Below are 15,203 nucleotides of genomic sequence, written 5' to 3'. Positions count from 1 at the left end.
GTTTCTCTTTGCTATTTTTAGTATGCAAAAAGTATTATTTTTTTTTAAATTTTTTAAATGTGTATTTATTTCTGAGAGAGAGAGAGAGAGCAGGGGAAGGGCAGGGAGAGAGAGAGAGAGAGAGAGAGAGAGCAGGGGAAGGCAGGGAGAGAGAGAGAGAGAGAGAATCCCAAGCAGGCTCTGCACTGTCAGCACAAAGCCTGACGTGGGGCTCGAACTCACAAACCGTGAGATCATGACCTGAGCCAAAGTCAGACGCTCAACCATCTGAGCCACCCAGGGCCCCCGCAAAAAGTATTATTACTTCCTGAAGAGTACTGTGTAAAGAGGCAAAGGAAAGAAAAATCTGTGGAATGCTGGCTAGAATTTCTTTTTTTTTTTTTTTTTTTTTTTTTTTACATTTTTATTTATTTTTGGGACACAGAGAGACAAAGCATGAACGGGGGAGGGGCAGAGAGAGAGGGAGACACAGAATCGGAAACAGGCTCCAGGCTCCGAGCCATCAGCCCAGAGCCCGACGCGGGGCTCGAACTCACGGACCGCGAGATCGTGACCTGGCTGAAGTCGGACGCTTAACCGACTGCGCCACCCAGGCGCCCCTAGAATTTATGTCTGGCTGCATACCCACAAAGTAGAAAAGAATCAGCAGTTTTGTAAGAATTGAGATGCTCCAATTCAGTCACTGAATGAAGATCAATATCCACTTAAAATGTGAATATAATATATTACTCAAACAACGTAGTAGTAATGGAGACTACTATTACGCTTAAATTTATTGACAAATCCATGTGTTCCAACGCTGAAGTGTTAAGTAGTCTGGCTCGGTATGACAGTCATTTTAAAATGAGAAATTAAGATCGTTCTTCAATTTTTTATGGCATAGTTAGCGGGAAAAATTACCTCCTAAAAGAAAAAAATGTTCCCACAAAGTTCCTCTATTCTTAGCAGTACTGATGGAAGCAGCTCTGCAAAAGCTCATCCCCAAAATAGCAAGACAATACCCAGAGCCTTAAAAAACTGTACCAATAGCCCATTTGGTCTCCTTCAAATCATCCTCCTATCTGATTTCAAAGTTACTGCTTTGATTTTTTTCTTTCATTTTATTAGAGATAATTAAAGAGAGAAAACAATCACCGTATGTTTTAAACACTGCTGTTGGATAGCCACTAGCAGCTATGAAATCAGAGTAGGGACACAAAAGAAAACCAAATAACGCTATTGAGGCCTATGGCGGGTCAGAAATGTCTGAATCTAAGCATGTCGCATAGTCCACTAAAGGGTTCTTATCGTTGGAGCGGAGCCATACGGTTTCAACTGAACTGAACTCCGGGACTGCACTGGAAAAACTGTGAACTTCACACAGAATCAAAGTGGGTTTTAAAACTTTTTATATCTAAGCACAGTTTCACTTCAAAGCACCCACGGCAGTGACAAATCGATGCTCTGAATGGCTACAGCAAGAAATAGGCTTATCGTGCCAGTAATTTAAATGTTTCTATTTCCATGATAACTGTGCTTTTGACAGCTTTATCTATGACTGGAAAGAAAAGGGAAAGCGATATTAGAGGAAACTTTTATAGTAATTCAAAGTAAGACTGTCGGTAGAGGAAAGGGACATGAAATGCCGTAGAAAGAATCAGTACATTCTCCAGCAAGAGCAACGCTGAATTCACTACTATTTCCTTTCATTGCTAAATGCGGAGTGTTGAAGACTTTCGCGTGCAGCCATGATAGAGTAACGGAAACCAGACTGACCACCTTGGCCCTCAAAAAATCTTTTAAACAGGGGCGCCTGGGGGGCTCAGTCGGTTGAGCGTCCGACTTCGGCTCAGGTCATGATCTTGTGGTCCGTGAGTTCGAGCCCTGCGTCGGGCTCTGTGCTGACAGCTCAGAGCCTGGAGCCTGTTTCAGATTCTGTGTCTCCCTCTCTCTGACCCTCCCCTGTTCATGCTCTGTCTGTCTCTGTCTCAAAAATAAATAAAAACAGTAAAAAAAAAAAAAAATTAAAAAAAATCTTTTAAACAGACAAAATAACATGAAACCGCAGCTTTAACATAATGGACAACTGGCAGCCGAAATGGGGAATGGTGAGAGAAGGGAAGGGTTGAGGGGGAGGACAGCTGCCAGTTTGCCGCCTGCACAGAGCTGGCAACAGAGGACAGAAAGCCCAAACAGAGCTCAGGGAATGGATGAGCAGAGCTGGGAACTCGTGGAGGCCAGGGCGGCTAGAATTCACAGGGCAGAGCACTAGTGAATGCACATGTGGAGCATCCCAGCCAGAAAGCAGGACGCGGAGAGAGAGGGAGCTCCACGGTTTGCTACGACTCCCCTCGAGTCCGTAGCTGAGTACTGATCGGCACACGCAGGCGAAGGAAGCATCCAGAGCACGGGAGAGAACCACTGGAAAGGAACAGGTGGAATAATCGCCAGATACGCAACAGGACACGGGGTCGGTGTCTACCAAGCAGCCCGAGGGAGAAACCTCCTAAAACCCAAGCATCAGGTGCGGTCCTGAGAAGGGTACTGCTTCAGGAGCGGGGAGAAATCAGCCCTACCCCACAGATGCTCTAGTCCTGCCCAAAAGCTTGAAGATAAACCTTCGAAAGCAAGGAACGACAAACCTTTTCTGTACAGGATCAGGTAATAAATATTGAGCTTGGCAGGCCATCTGGTTTCTCTGTCACATCTATGCTGTGATTGTAGCACAAAAAGAACTACAAACCCAATGTGTAAATGAACAGGCATGACTAGAGGTGGTCTGCACGCTGGGGTATGCCAAATCCTGCTGGAGAGTACCAAACTATAGCCAAGTAACAACTGTGTTCCAGAACAAAGCTCAAAAATATGTAAAGGAATAAGAAATATCCAGTATACAAGGTAAAATTGATACTTCCAGCACTGAATCAAATACCAACAGATATGTAAAGAAACAGGAAAACATGACCCATGACGAGGGGGAAAAACAACAAGAGCAACAACAATCAAATCAAACTGACTCAGAAATGACACAGATGATCAGAGAGAAATTAAAGCCATTTACTGTAACTATATACCATATGTTCAAGTGGTTTAAAAAAAAAAAAAAGAATGAGCTTGTTAGGTAAAAACATAGAAAATATTAAAAAGACCCAAATTGAACCTTAAAAGTTTTTTTTTTTTTAATTGTCTGAGTGGAAAAATAGCCTAGATGGGAGTAACAGAAATTTAGACGTGACAGAGGAAAGATCCATATACATGAAGCCACAGTCTTAGAATTTACCCAAAATGAAACCCCAAGGGACAAAAATACATGAAAATGGGCCCCCAAGTGGGGTTGGGGAGATGGAAACATTTTTGAAAAAATTATGGCTGCAATTTTCCAAAAATTACATCAAAAGACTCAAGAAGCTCAGAGAACCTCAAGCACAAGAAACACGAAGAAAACTACAAGGTGCATCATACATAGTAAAATTACTCAAAATCAGTGAAAAAGAGAACATCTTAAAACCAGAAGAAAAAAAGACACTGTACAGAGGAACAAAGATTAAGAATGATATCAGATTTCTCACTGGGAACAATGTAAGAAAGAAGACAGTAGAGCAATACCAATTCTACATAAATTCTTCCAGTACCCTGAAGAGGAAGGTACAGTTCCCACTTCATTCATTAGGCCAGGATGACCCCAACACCAAACCAGAAAAAAATAATCATAAGAAAACTAAAGACCAATAAACCTCATAAACGCAAACTCAAAAGTTATTAACGAATTTTAGCAAATCAAAACCACAGTATATAAACAAGGTAATAGATCATGACCAAGTGTAGGTTAGCCCAGGAATGCAAGGCTGCTTTAATGTTTAATGTTGCAATCAGTGCAACTCACCAAATTAACAATCTTTTACAAAATGATCATCTCATTAAATGCAGGAAAAAAGCACTTGACAAAATCAAACACTCATTCATGAGAAAGATTCACAGAAAACTAGGAACAGAAGGAAACTTCCACAGCCTGCTAAGGGGCATCTGAGAAAAACCTATTGCTAACACCATACTGGTAAAAGACTGAATACATTCCTCCCAAGATTGGGACACAAGCAAAGATGTCTACGCTTACCATTTCTAGTCAACACTCACTAGGGATTCTAGCCACTTTGATAAGACAAGAAAAAGAAATAAAAGGCACAGATCGGAAAGGAAACATAAAAATTTTTTTCACAGACAACATGATTGTATATGTAGAAAGCTCTGAGGAAATATTTTTAAAAGTTGCTAAACCTAGTAAGCTCATCAAGATTACACGATAAAAGATTAACACACAAAATCAATTGTACTGTTTACAGACTGGTTACTTTGCATATGATCAATCTTAAAGTCACACCAAGTGAATAACCAGGTATTATCTATCTTTTGATGTAATTCAAAAGGGAATATGCCCCACTACTTACAAAAGAGTTTTGTCCCCTGAAACTGAACTTGAGTCTGATGATACCTCTACAAGAAATACAGGGATAGAATAAATGTTAAACAACATTACAGGATGCAAGCAACCAAATCCAGAATGTGAGGAATTCTATGGGACAAATTACTCTGTTTTTTTCAACAAACAAGTGATTAAAGATATCCACCAACTACAGTGCATAAACCCTGTTTGGATCCTGTTTGAAGAATCAATTATAGGGGCGCCTGGGTGGCGCAGTCGGTTAAGCGTCCGACTTCAGCCAGGTCACGATCTCGCGGTCCGGGAGTTCGAGCCCCGCGTCAGGCTCTGGGCTGATGGCTCAGAGCCTGGAGCCTGTTTCCGGTTCTGTGTCTCCCTCTCTCTCTGCCCCTCCCCCGTTCATGCTCTGTCTCTCTCTGTCCCAAAAATAAATAAAAAACCTTGGAAAAAAAAATTAAAAAAAAAAAAAAAAGTGCTTTAAAGAAAAGGCAAGAATTAAACTCAAAGAAAACAAAGATGACTCCAAAAAATACTAAACCAGAAATGGATTGTAATCAGCCCTACATCATGTGAGATTTGGTTTTTCATTCGTTGACAATGGGAATATATGCTGGGAAATTTCTCAGAACTGAAGAACAGGAGTTTCCAGTTTGAAAGGATTTACCTAATACCCAGCAAAATAAAATGTAACAGACTCACATCAAGATAGATAGTCATGAAATGTCATACCCCTAGGAATAAAAAGATTCAAAAAAAAAAGAAAAAATGACAGAGGGATCAAACAGTCACTGATCATTTATGAGATCAGGAATGAACTTCTTGAACTTGAACTTCTCAGCAGCTAAAATGAAGACAATGGAACATTGCCTTCCAAAATCTGAGGGAAAAATATTTCCAACGTAGAATTCCATCATCTGCAAAGGTATCAATCAAGTATCGGCACAGATAAAGGTATTTCCAGAAACACAAGATTTCAAAATTGTTGGATAGTAAAAATCAGGTTGGCCTCAGATTTCTACAGCACCACATTTAACTCTAGATCAGTGTTCCTCACAAGTGGCCACGAACTGGTGCTGGCAGTCAACTGTTACCAGTTCCTGATGACACAAAGACAGACATCAAGAGTATGTATTTAGAATTTTTATACCAGTTAGAGCACTTTTATGTCTGTTCAAATTAACAATAAAAAATGTGGGCTTGTATTTTGTATGTCTTCTCTCTTCTTCATTTGACTTTCATTTTACTTTAATTTATCTTTACCAGGTTTACAAAAGTATCTGACCCCAATGGGTAGGAAATAAAAACAAGAGCATAAAAAAGCCAACAGACAAAAGACCGATCCTTTAACACAGATCATTTAAGAAGTCCTGCTCTGAAGGACATGATGCAATCCTGCAATTGTTCCAAGGAAAACATGTAATCTGAATAATTTTATAGTTGGGTGCCACTCAAGAATAAAGCAGGTGGGCACCTGGGTGGCTCAGTCGGTTAAGTGTCCATCTTCGGCTCAGGTCACGATCTCAACAGTTCATGGGTTCAAGCCCTGCGTCAGGCTCTGTGCTGACAGCTCAGAGCCTGGAGCCTCCTTCAGATTCTGTGTCTCCCTCTCTCTCTGCCCCTCTCCTGCGCACGTTCTCTCTCTCTCTCTCTCTCTCTCAAAAATAAATAAACATTAAAAAAAAGAAAAAGAAACAAACATAAAAAAGTACCCGAGGAAAACTATCTTAAAAAAAAAAAAAAGAATAAAGGACTTCGTAGAACTCAGGTTATGTAGTCATACAATCTAAGTCCTTGCTGAAGAAACTGCAGGACTGCTAGGTGCCAGGTAGAAAGGAAAACCATTCCAGACTGGAGCATTTCTGAAAGCCCTAGGACAGATTTCTCTAAGATCTAAAAGACTGTGCTACATCTGAATGTTCTGAAAGGATTCAGACAACTGGCAGAGAGTTTGCGGTTGGAGCAGTGATCAGCACATAAATAAGCAAATAGCAGCTACAACAGTAAAAAAATCCAAGACTATTCTTAACTCCAAAGAAAACAAAAAGCTGTGTAGGAAAGAACTTACTATGATTTCTTAGGTCGTTCAGCTATGAGCAGCATTTACACAGTTATAATAATGCAAATGCTAAAATATGAATCTAACCCCAAAATTATGATGTAACCATATACAAATGGGGTAGTGAAAAGGTACAGATTCTGAGGTGGGGGGCGGTAGAGGTGAAGGGGAGAGGGCAGGAGAGGAGAGGAAGAAAGGTAAACCCTCCTCTTCCACAGGAAATAGATAATTCCAAAACCTGATAAATCAGGAAGTGGCAATGCAAGCATGTTTTGTATTTCACAGACAGGAAGGCAAATTCTAAAATAATTAGCCAGAACGGCTGACTGTAGTTGCTGCTGGGGAGGAGAAACGTAAGGGTGGAAACAGGAGCGTTGTTCTCTGTGAAACCTCACAGAACTGTTTGATTCCATTGCCACGTAAAGATTTTGGTTTGACTGAAATTTAACTCATACCGTACAACCACTCTTCTAAAGCGTACAAGTCAGCAGTTTTTAGAGTGTTCATGAAGTTGGGCGACTATCACCACAATCTAATTCCAGACCATCGTCATCACCTCAAAAAGAAACCTTGAACCTGTCCACAGTCATTCCTCGTTCCCCAACCCCCAGCCCCTGGCAACCATGCCTCTACTTTCTGTCTCAACAGATTTGCCTGTTTGGGGTATTTCATATCAACAGAATCATACAACAGCCACATAGGAATTTTTATTGAAAATTTCCGATGAATGTGAGACTTTTATTTAAAAAGTAAAAATCACGAGAATATGAATGTTAGCCATAGGGGAGATAAATAAAGCAAGTACAGCAAAGGGGCTTCCAGGAAGCACCGAATCCATTTAACCACAGAATAACAACGGAATCATATGGGCATTACGGTTACAGTATAAAATGTAAATAACATAAATCCCAACACAAGAGGTCGGAGAAGTCCCAGAGAAGGTGGGAGACAGTGTAAGGACACTGGTGCTCTCGTGTGTTAGAGGCAGAGACCAAAAGATATCATTTCAAAGCGAAAAATCGAGGGACAGAGCAATAAGCAATAGTCAAGGGCATAAAGGGTATTCCTAAAAAGAAATAATCAACCAAAATGGGATAGTTCATTATCTCTCACTTTTAGATGGATGAAGACCATCTAAAGAAAGGATTAAATAGGATATAAAAAGCTAGAAAAGCAACCGTAAGAACAAAAAAACAGAAGCAGCACACATTAAATGAAACAAAGCAAAGCCAACATACGCCACATAGTAAAAGAGAACAAAGAGAAGAAAACCAGGAAGCATCAATACAGCAAAACCAAGACCAAGTGTTATCTATTATACCCGCTATGAAAATGAGATAAATCTAGCCACTAAACGAAAGCCAGTCAGACAGGATCACAAAGCAAAATCCAGCCATCCCCATTTTATCACTTCTAAGATGCGTATTTTTCACTATGACAGAGACAGGATTTTTAACGCCATCAGCCAGACGGAGGGCATGATGTGGTTGGGATGGTCCCTCCCCACCCCCTCCACGTGCAAAACTGTCCCAGCCCTTCATGGTACCATCTCTCCAAATCGGCCCAATGCACTGCTGGAACTACACGTGTCACTGCCGTCATCTACGATTCGGTCCCCAAACGCAAGGGTATGACACGTGCAGTCAGGAACTAAAACGGAACAACAGGGCATACGTTGGATATTAGGGAAGTAAATACCCATCCTTGAAAGAATGACGACTACAATCGAGGGCTTTATGGGAACAACGAGAAGGAAGATCCCCACAGCTAGAGCTGTGTCAGGGTCTGTTACTTAAACCCAGTCCAAAGGACCACCTATCACTCAACAAGCGATGCCCACTGAAGGAGGAAGACGCAAATTCACCAGGAAGAGACGAAAGTTTAAAAACACCATGAATGACCGGTGTACAATTTGCTCATGACACAGGACTCTCTGAAGGCACTGAGGACACTGAGTTTAATTACTTGTAAACAAAGGAAAAGAAGAATACTGTTAAGTGAACCTGCACCTCGAGATCTTTGTGCCCTGTCAAAATTGCTCTTCGGAAAGTTTTACTGCTGGTTTGTTAACCTTTCCTTGACAAAAGATAAACTGAGATCTTGTGCGTTTATCTTTCCATTCAAAATCACATCATAATCACTCAAGTGTACTGCTTTAAATTTAATATTCAGACACAAGGCTTTTTAGAGGTTTGGTAGGAAGAACATGAGAACATGAAAACGGAAGATTACTCAGCTCTCCCTCCTTATTGGTACTTTCTACACATACTGGGGGTGGGGGGGGGCAGAGGAAATTCATTCTGCTGCATGGCTCAGCATGATTCACAAATTGCAGGCTAGCATTTTGAAATGTCATTTTTATTGATCTCCATTTGATGTTCCATTTGCCTTTCCTGGAGTAGACGAATTACGTTTATGGCATTTCCCTAATAGCAGACCTTGAAAATCTGAGTTTAAATTGAGCTCTGAAAAAAACGTAACCAAATGAAGTTATCAACTAAACAAAACCATATGGATGCACATAAATTATTGCTTATTTTAGCATTAAAATATATCTTCTCTAAGACTTCATAGGTCACAATAAAGGTGCCAGCACACTACATAATAGAATAACATCTCAGGGCATGACAGGCAGCTAGAAACTATAAGGAAAGTCAAATCTCAGACACAAAATGTAAATCTGTCAACTGAACACATGAAATCAAAAGCATGGCTCAAAGAGTGAGGTTAAAAAAACAAATATCCAATCCTCTCTGTAGCACCTAGCCATCTGTGCAGGACAGCCAGTTCCGTAATAAAAATCAAGTATAACAAGCCAATTTATATGGCTAGCTACATATTTCTTTTCTAGCAATTTGGAAAAGAAATTACCAATGCAAAGCTATTGTTACTCCACAGTAACAGATAAAAGTTTGCTTTATAGAATAGGAATCACATTTAAATGCATTTTAATACTTTCAAATGGTGTAGTTATTTCCTAAGACCATTTGTAAATGAGTTGTAGAAAGTTCACTTAGAAAACAATTACAATGTCAAGTAACAGTACATCATCCTTTGGGTCATTTACACACAGGAACAAACTGCGAGTTTCTAGCTGAAGACACACTCAGAGAACAGGTACTTAATAACATAGAATAATTAACTTAGTAAGCCCTTGATTTTAAAAAGCCAAAATTTTACGTGTTTAGAGGAATGACTGATTTCAAATGTTTTACTCCACAGAAAGCATATAAGACAGCATGCAGCATCAATCACAGAGCAAGACAGTGAAATCAATGCCAGTGCATTTCAAAAAGCTTCAACTTCTACCCATCCTCCAAAACCTGTTCCAGTCCCATGTCCTTAACCGGTACTGATCAGCTAAGGCACAAAGTAGCTGTATCACTGCTGACCTCCCAGAACACCCAGCTTTTTTTTCTATAAATACTGTCTACATTTAACACATTCTTCTTAGCACAATGTTATCTTTGTGTATCTCAACTCCATTACTTGCATTTTAAGTTCATCTGCATTCTCAACAAAGAATGAATATATGGATGCATGGATGGATGGAAGGAAGAAGGAAGGAAAGAAGAGGAAGGAAGAGGAAGGAAAGAAGCAGCAAACAAGCAAGCAAGCTTGGGCAACAAAATCCAAGGTTATGGGTTACAGATGATCTCAGATGTTGAAAATTATTTTATTAAGACATGTTCTCAGGGCGCCTGGGTTGCTCTGTCAGTTAAGCATCTGACTTCGGCTCAGGTCACGATCTCATGGTTCATGGGTTTAAGCCCTGTGTCAGGCTCTCTGCTGACAGCTTGGAGCCTGGAGCCTGCTTTGGATTCTGTGTCTCCTCTCTCTCTGCTCCGCCCCTACTCGGGCTCTGTCTCTCTCTCAAAAATAAATAAACATTAACAAAAATAATAAAATTTAAAAAGACATGTTCTAAAGAATCAGCACTAGATTACAAATGACAGTACGACCTCTGAGAAATAACCTTTTGAAAATTCTTTAATTCTTCATATTTTAGCCAATGCTTTGATATTCCAATTAACATGAAATAGGAATTTCAAAAATGATTATCAAAAAGCCATATTCTGGCAGCACAAAGAACAGTGGTTTAGCTCCTGACTGAAATGTTCTTATATACGGAAACAAGATCACCAAGATGTTCTTATAGTTTAAGTGAATCACCAATATCCTTATGTAATAATATAAAAAAGATGCTTATCAGGTAGAATTGAAATGGCGAAGTATAAGAGACTATGTATACATTATGATGACAACCTTGTAAAACAAACTTTAGCACAGGTCAAAAAGGCTGAGAGAAAATACTACAAAATGAACAAAATGAGGGGCTCAAGGGGAGAGATCACAGGTGATATTTTTCTACTTTGTACTTTCTGCGTCTTTGGTATTCTTTGTCATTACGATAGATCTCTATAGAACTCATGTTTTATCCACTTAGATCTCCTTAAATCAAATCAGCACATACCATATGTTAATTTGCGTCTGCTTTCATGTTTAAAAATGTTTTAGAATCAGGGGCGTAAGTCTGCGTCACCGCTAAGCCATTCCAGTAGTAATGGCTTTAATGAGGTTCCTCATCTGCGCCAGGCCTCAATTTTCTCATCTAAGTAAATAAACTGCCTCAGCAAGATTAAATAATGCTCATGTGAAACACTTAGCCCACTAGTCCGCTCACAGTAGTGCTCAATTTACATTAATTTCCTTTTAAATATTTTGTACTGTTGACTGAATTCCCATATAGTAAATGGTCATCACTGATTAAGTACTTTGGTTAGGGGTGATCAAGTTATCCTGTGAAAAGCCTCCTCCATCAGAGGACTTCAAAATCCAAGAAGCTCAAGAAAGATGTTTTTAATAGAGCCTACTTCTCCTTTCCACTTAGCCTAGATAAGACCTCAGAATCCTTCTGAACACAGCAGCCCAGGGAGCCGGCGCACTTGCTGTGAGAGTAAAAACCTATTTGTCACCAGCAGCCCAGACCAGGGGCTTCGCAAGGAGCTTCTCCCAGCACACAGGAACAAGGCCTGTGACACAGAAGGAAGTGGCCTTTCACAGATCTCCAAAGAATTAAATCCAGGAGTCAACTTCCAGTCACTCAATAAAATATTTCAACAATGTAGATTTTTAAAAATAAATGTCCACAGTTTTCGAAAAGTGTTTTGTTTCTTTTAGTGCTGCAAAATAGAAACATTATGGTAAATCTTCATAACAGTGGATAGGGTCATGGATTCCTAGCTTTATCATCAAAAAGCAAAGAAAACAAAAGCAAAAATTTGATAAATTGGACTTGATCAAATTTAAAAACTCTTGTGCATCAAAGAACATCATCAAGAAAGTGAAAAGGCCATTTACAGAATAGGAAAAAGTGTGTAAAAATCCTATATCTGATAAGGGTCTGATGTCCCTCAACATATAAAGAATTCCTGCAATTCGACAACAAGAATTACAACCCTATTAAAGATGAACAAGGGACCTGAATAGACATTTCTCCAAAGAAGATATACAAATGGCCAACAAGCACATGAAAAGATAATCAACATCATTACTCATTAGGGACCTAAAATTCAACACCACAATGACACATCACCTCACAAGTACTAAGATAATTAACACACACACACACACACACACACAATAGTAAGTATCGACAAGGATGTGGAGAAACTGGAATCCTTGTACGTTGCTGGTAGGGATGTAAAATGGTGCAGCCATTGTGGGTAAGAGTTTGGTGGTTCAGCAAAACACTAAACACAGAAATATCGTATGATCCAATAATCCCACTCCTAGGTATATATAGAGAAGACTTGAAAACAGAGACTCAAGCAGACATTCGTATGCCAATGTTCTCTGTAGCATTAGTCACAACAGCCAAAAGGTGGAAATGGTGTTCACTGATGAATGAATAGATCAACAAAATGTGGCGTGTGTGTGTGTGATGCAGTATTACTCAGACATAAAAAGGATGAGGTTCTGACACAAGCCACAACATGAACGAACCCTGAAAACATGCTAAGTGAAATTAACCAGGCACAAAAAAAGCCAAATCAGAAATACATAATTCCACTTACATGGGGTAACTAGAACAGTCAAATTCATAGAGACATAAATTGTATGAGAGCTTACCAGGGTTTGGGAAGAACTGGAATGGGAAGTTACTGCTTGATGATAAGAGAGTTTCTGTTTGGGGTGATGAAAAGGTTTTGGAAATATATAACGGTGACAATCGCATAACTGTGACTACAATTAATGCCACTGAACTGTACATTTAAAATTATTAAAATGGCAAATGTTATGTTATATATATTTTACCATAATAAAAACTTTTTAAAAAATGAAAGTAAATTTAAGGACCCAGGAAAAAAACAAAACAAAAATAATAAATAAAAATGACACCACATCAGCACCTTTCTGCACACTGCGTTCGGGATAGAGGAGGCTGACATCTTCGGTTATGAGCTTCTCGGGCAGCAAGTCTAGCTTCTGACAACTGGAAAAGAATAAAAAAAACATTTAATAAACTACCAAACTTGCTATCATCCTAGAAAACCCGGTATCACATTCTGACATTAAGAGGCCAATTAGAGCAGCTCAATGTTGTAAACAAGCATCTGTTTCAGGGGAAAACAAAACAAAACACATTAAACTGGTAAAGTTCTAGAGTAGTACGAAGCAATACCAAACATATTAAAGCCCTGCAGGATTATCTCACAGTGATTTTAACAGACGTGCAGGAGAGTCGTATACAAGACTGTATTCCAATAAACCCAACAAAGCTGGGATTTTTCTAGACAAAATTTTCAGAAACTTCAACTGGAGCTGAGTCCAAGAAGATACCAAGCTGATAACTACATGCTCACTCAAATGTTAAAAAAAAAAAAAAAAAGTTTTTCTAAAACACTGCCTGACATGATCACAACCTAGACTCGTTAGGGAGAAATCTATACTAACACCTCTGAATCTTAAAGGGAACTGTCTTTGAGACAGTTATTTACAATATCAGTAATCAGAGTTAAGTTGAGAGTAGGTCTAAACTCCAGTCCCTTGACCCAAAAACCATGTCTTCATCTATCCAAAGAGATTTATCTCATTTAATGCTCAAACTGCGTTTTTATTGGTTCACACATTCTCAAACAAATTGTCACATACATCAAAAATAAAAACATATATGTCCACAAAGTTGATATACCTTTTCATCTTCCCATTGAAAAAAATTACAGTCTTTTCTATCTCTACAGGCTGAGCAGGCATAAAACCTCCGTGATTCTTCTTTCCCTTGGTTCACCTTTACAAACAGAAGAGTGGGTCCTAGTTCCAGAAAGGGACAAAACATATCAACAATCGTCATCTACATCAAGTTCTTAGTTTTCACTGCCCTTAAATAAAGCTTGATTTGGTTTTACGCACAATTTGTCATAATTCAACCTACACTCTGTTTAATTACTTTTTTTTTCCGTCACAATGTTTAGACACTGATGACTGAAGAAATGGCTTTTACAAACTAGTCTCTCCAGAAAGAAAATGCCGTAGTCAGTTGCTGTCTACATGATGAATGACCTGGCTCCTGAGACTAAAACATGGCCAGGGTCCAGAGAACTGAGCATTTTGCCACCTCCACCCAGTTATCCTTTCAGTGAAAATTTGGGCTTTTGGAGTTGGGCACATCCTCTCTCCATAAGTTAGAGAAAAACTAGGTCTGGTTTCTAAGCAATAATTCACGCTATTCTTCTCCCTTTCTTTTTAAATTTTTATCTTTTATTTTAGAGAGGGAGAGCGCGCGAGCGGGGGAAAAGGATGGAGGGAGAGAGAGACAGACACAGACACTCCTCAACAGGTTCCATGCTCAGCGCACGGAGGGAGGGGCGGGGAGGCTCGATCCCACCACGCTGGAATCGAGACCTGAGCGGAAATCAAGAGTCTGTGGCTCAGTCGACTAGCTACGCCCCTCTTTCTCCCTAACTTTTTAAAATAAAGATATCAAAACAACCAATGAAATCCACAAGTACTTGGCAACGGATTTACTCAATAACATGCATCCCCTTTGCTTAGACTGTCTCTTCCCTTGGCGGGGAGGGGGGGAGGGGAACGTAACAGCCACGGAGCCAAAACCGCAACAGTGAGGACTTCCTATGACAGTGTCTTAAATAAGCTGAAAACACTACATCCCGAAGAAAGGGCGTTTTCTAGGGATCACACATGGTGGTAGAGAGCATAAAAATCTGGGAGCCGTAAGAAGCCCATGGCATCTTCAGGCTAACCCCCGCCCCTTGCGCCCGAAACCTCGGCAGAGCCCAAACGCGCACCCACCGTGAGGGCACAGCGGGGCAGGCGTGGCGGGATCAGAAGGAAAAACCACCTCCACTCCCGAGCTCCCCTGAAGACCCGAGTTCCCCTCTTCCTCCACCGCTCCCAGCCAGTCCCTGGGGGCCGCCATCTTCCCGCCACCGTCCCGAAAGCCTCCGTGCAAACAAAGGCGTCTGAGAAAGAGTGCCGCCACGCGGCACGGGGAACTCACAGCGCCCCCGCGCGTCTAGGAGGAGCTGAGACCGCCGGGGCTGAGGCTACGCCCCGAAAGGCAGTCTCTTCTGCCCCTGGCTGCCCCCAAAGGGGTCCCTGGCGGGCAGACCAGGGTAAGGGTTTGGGGAAATGGGGGGGATATTTGCACGCAATTTATTGGACCTGTGCAATAAGCTCACCTATTATCTGCTCTACCCTTAGTACCCC

The 15,203-nt window shown here is 40.5% G+C and overlaps 1 protein-coding gene across 1 annotated transcript in view; it reads right to left on the bottom strand.

Annotated features, from left to right (window-relative positions):
• ZCCHC4 (zinc finger CCHC-type containing 4) overlaps positions 1-14,913 on the bottom strand; it is a 50,789-nt gene extending 35,876 nt beyond the window's left edge. The window contains exons 1-3 of the mRNA XM_047092007.1: positions 14,787-14,913; positions 13,669-13,787; positions 12,887-12,969 (exon numbers count right to left, since the gene is read on the bottom strand). Coding sequence (XP_046947963.1) covers positions 12,887-12,969; positions 13,669-13,787; positions 14,787-14,913 — 329 coding nt within the window. The remainder of the gene's footprint in view (positions 1-12,886; positions 12,970-13,668; positions 13,788-14,786) is intronic.
• Positions 14,914-15,203: the final 290 nt, after the last annotated feature.

Source organism: Lynx rufus, unplaced genomic scaffold, assembly GCF_022079265.1.
Source record: "Lynx rufus isolate CCGP_SWC_20201006 ecotype Redwood Valley unplaced genomic scaffold, mLynRuf1.p SCAF_3, whole genome shotgun sequence".
Taxonomy (NCBI): domain Eukaryota; kingdom Metazoa; phylum Chordata; class Mammalia; order Carnivora; family Felidae; genus Lynx; species Lynx rufus.
The sequence above is the reverse complement of the archived record's forward strand: the minus strand, read 5'-3'. Positions and strand labels throughout refer to the sequence as shown.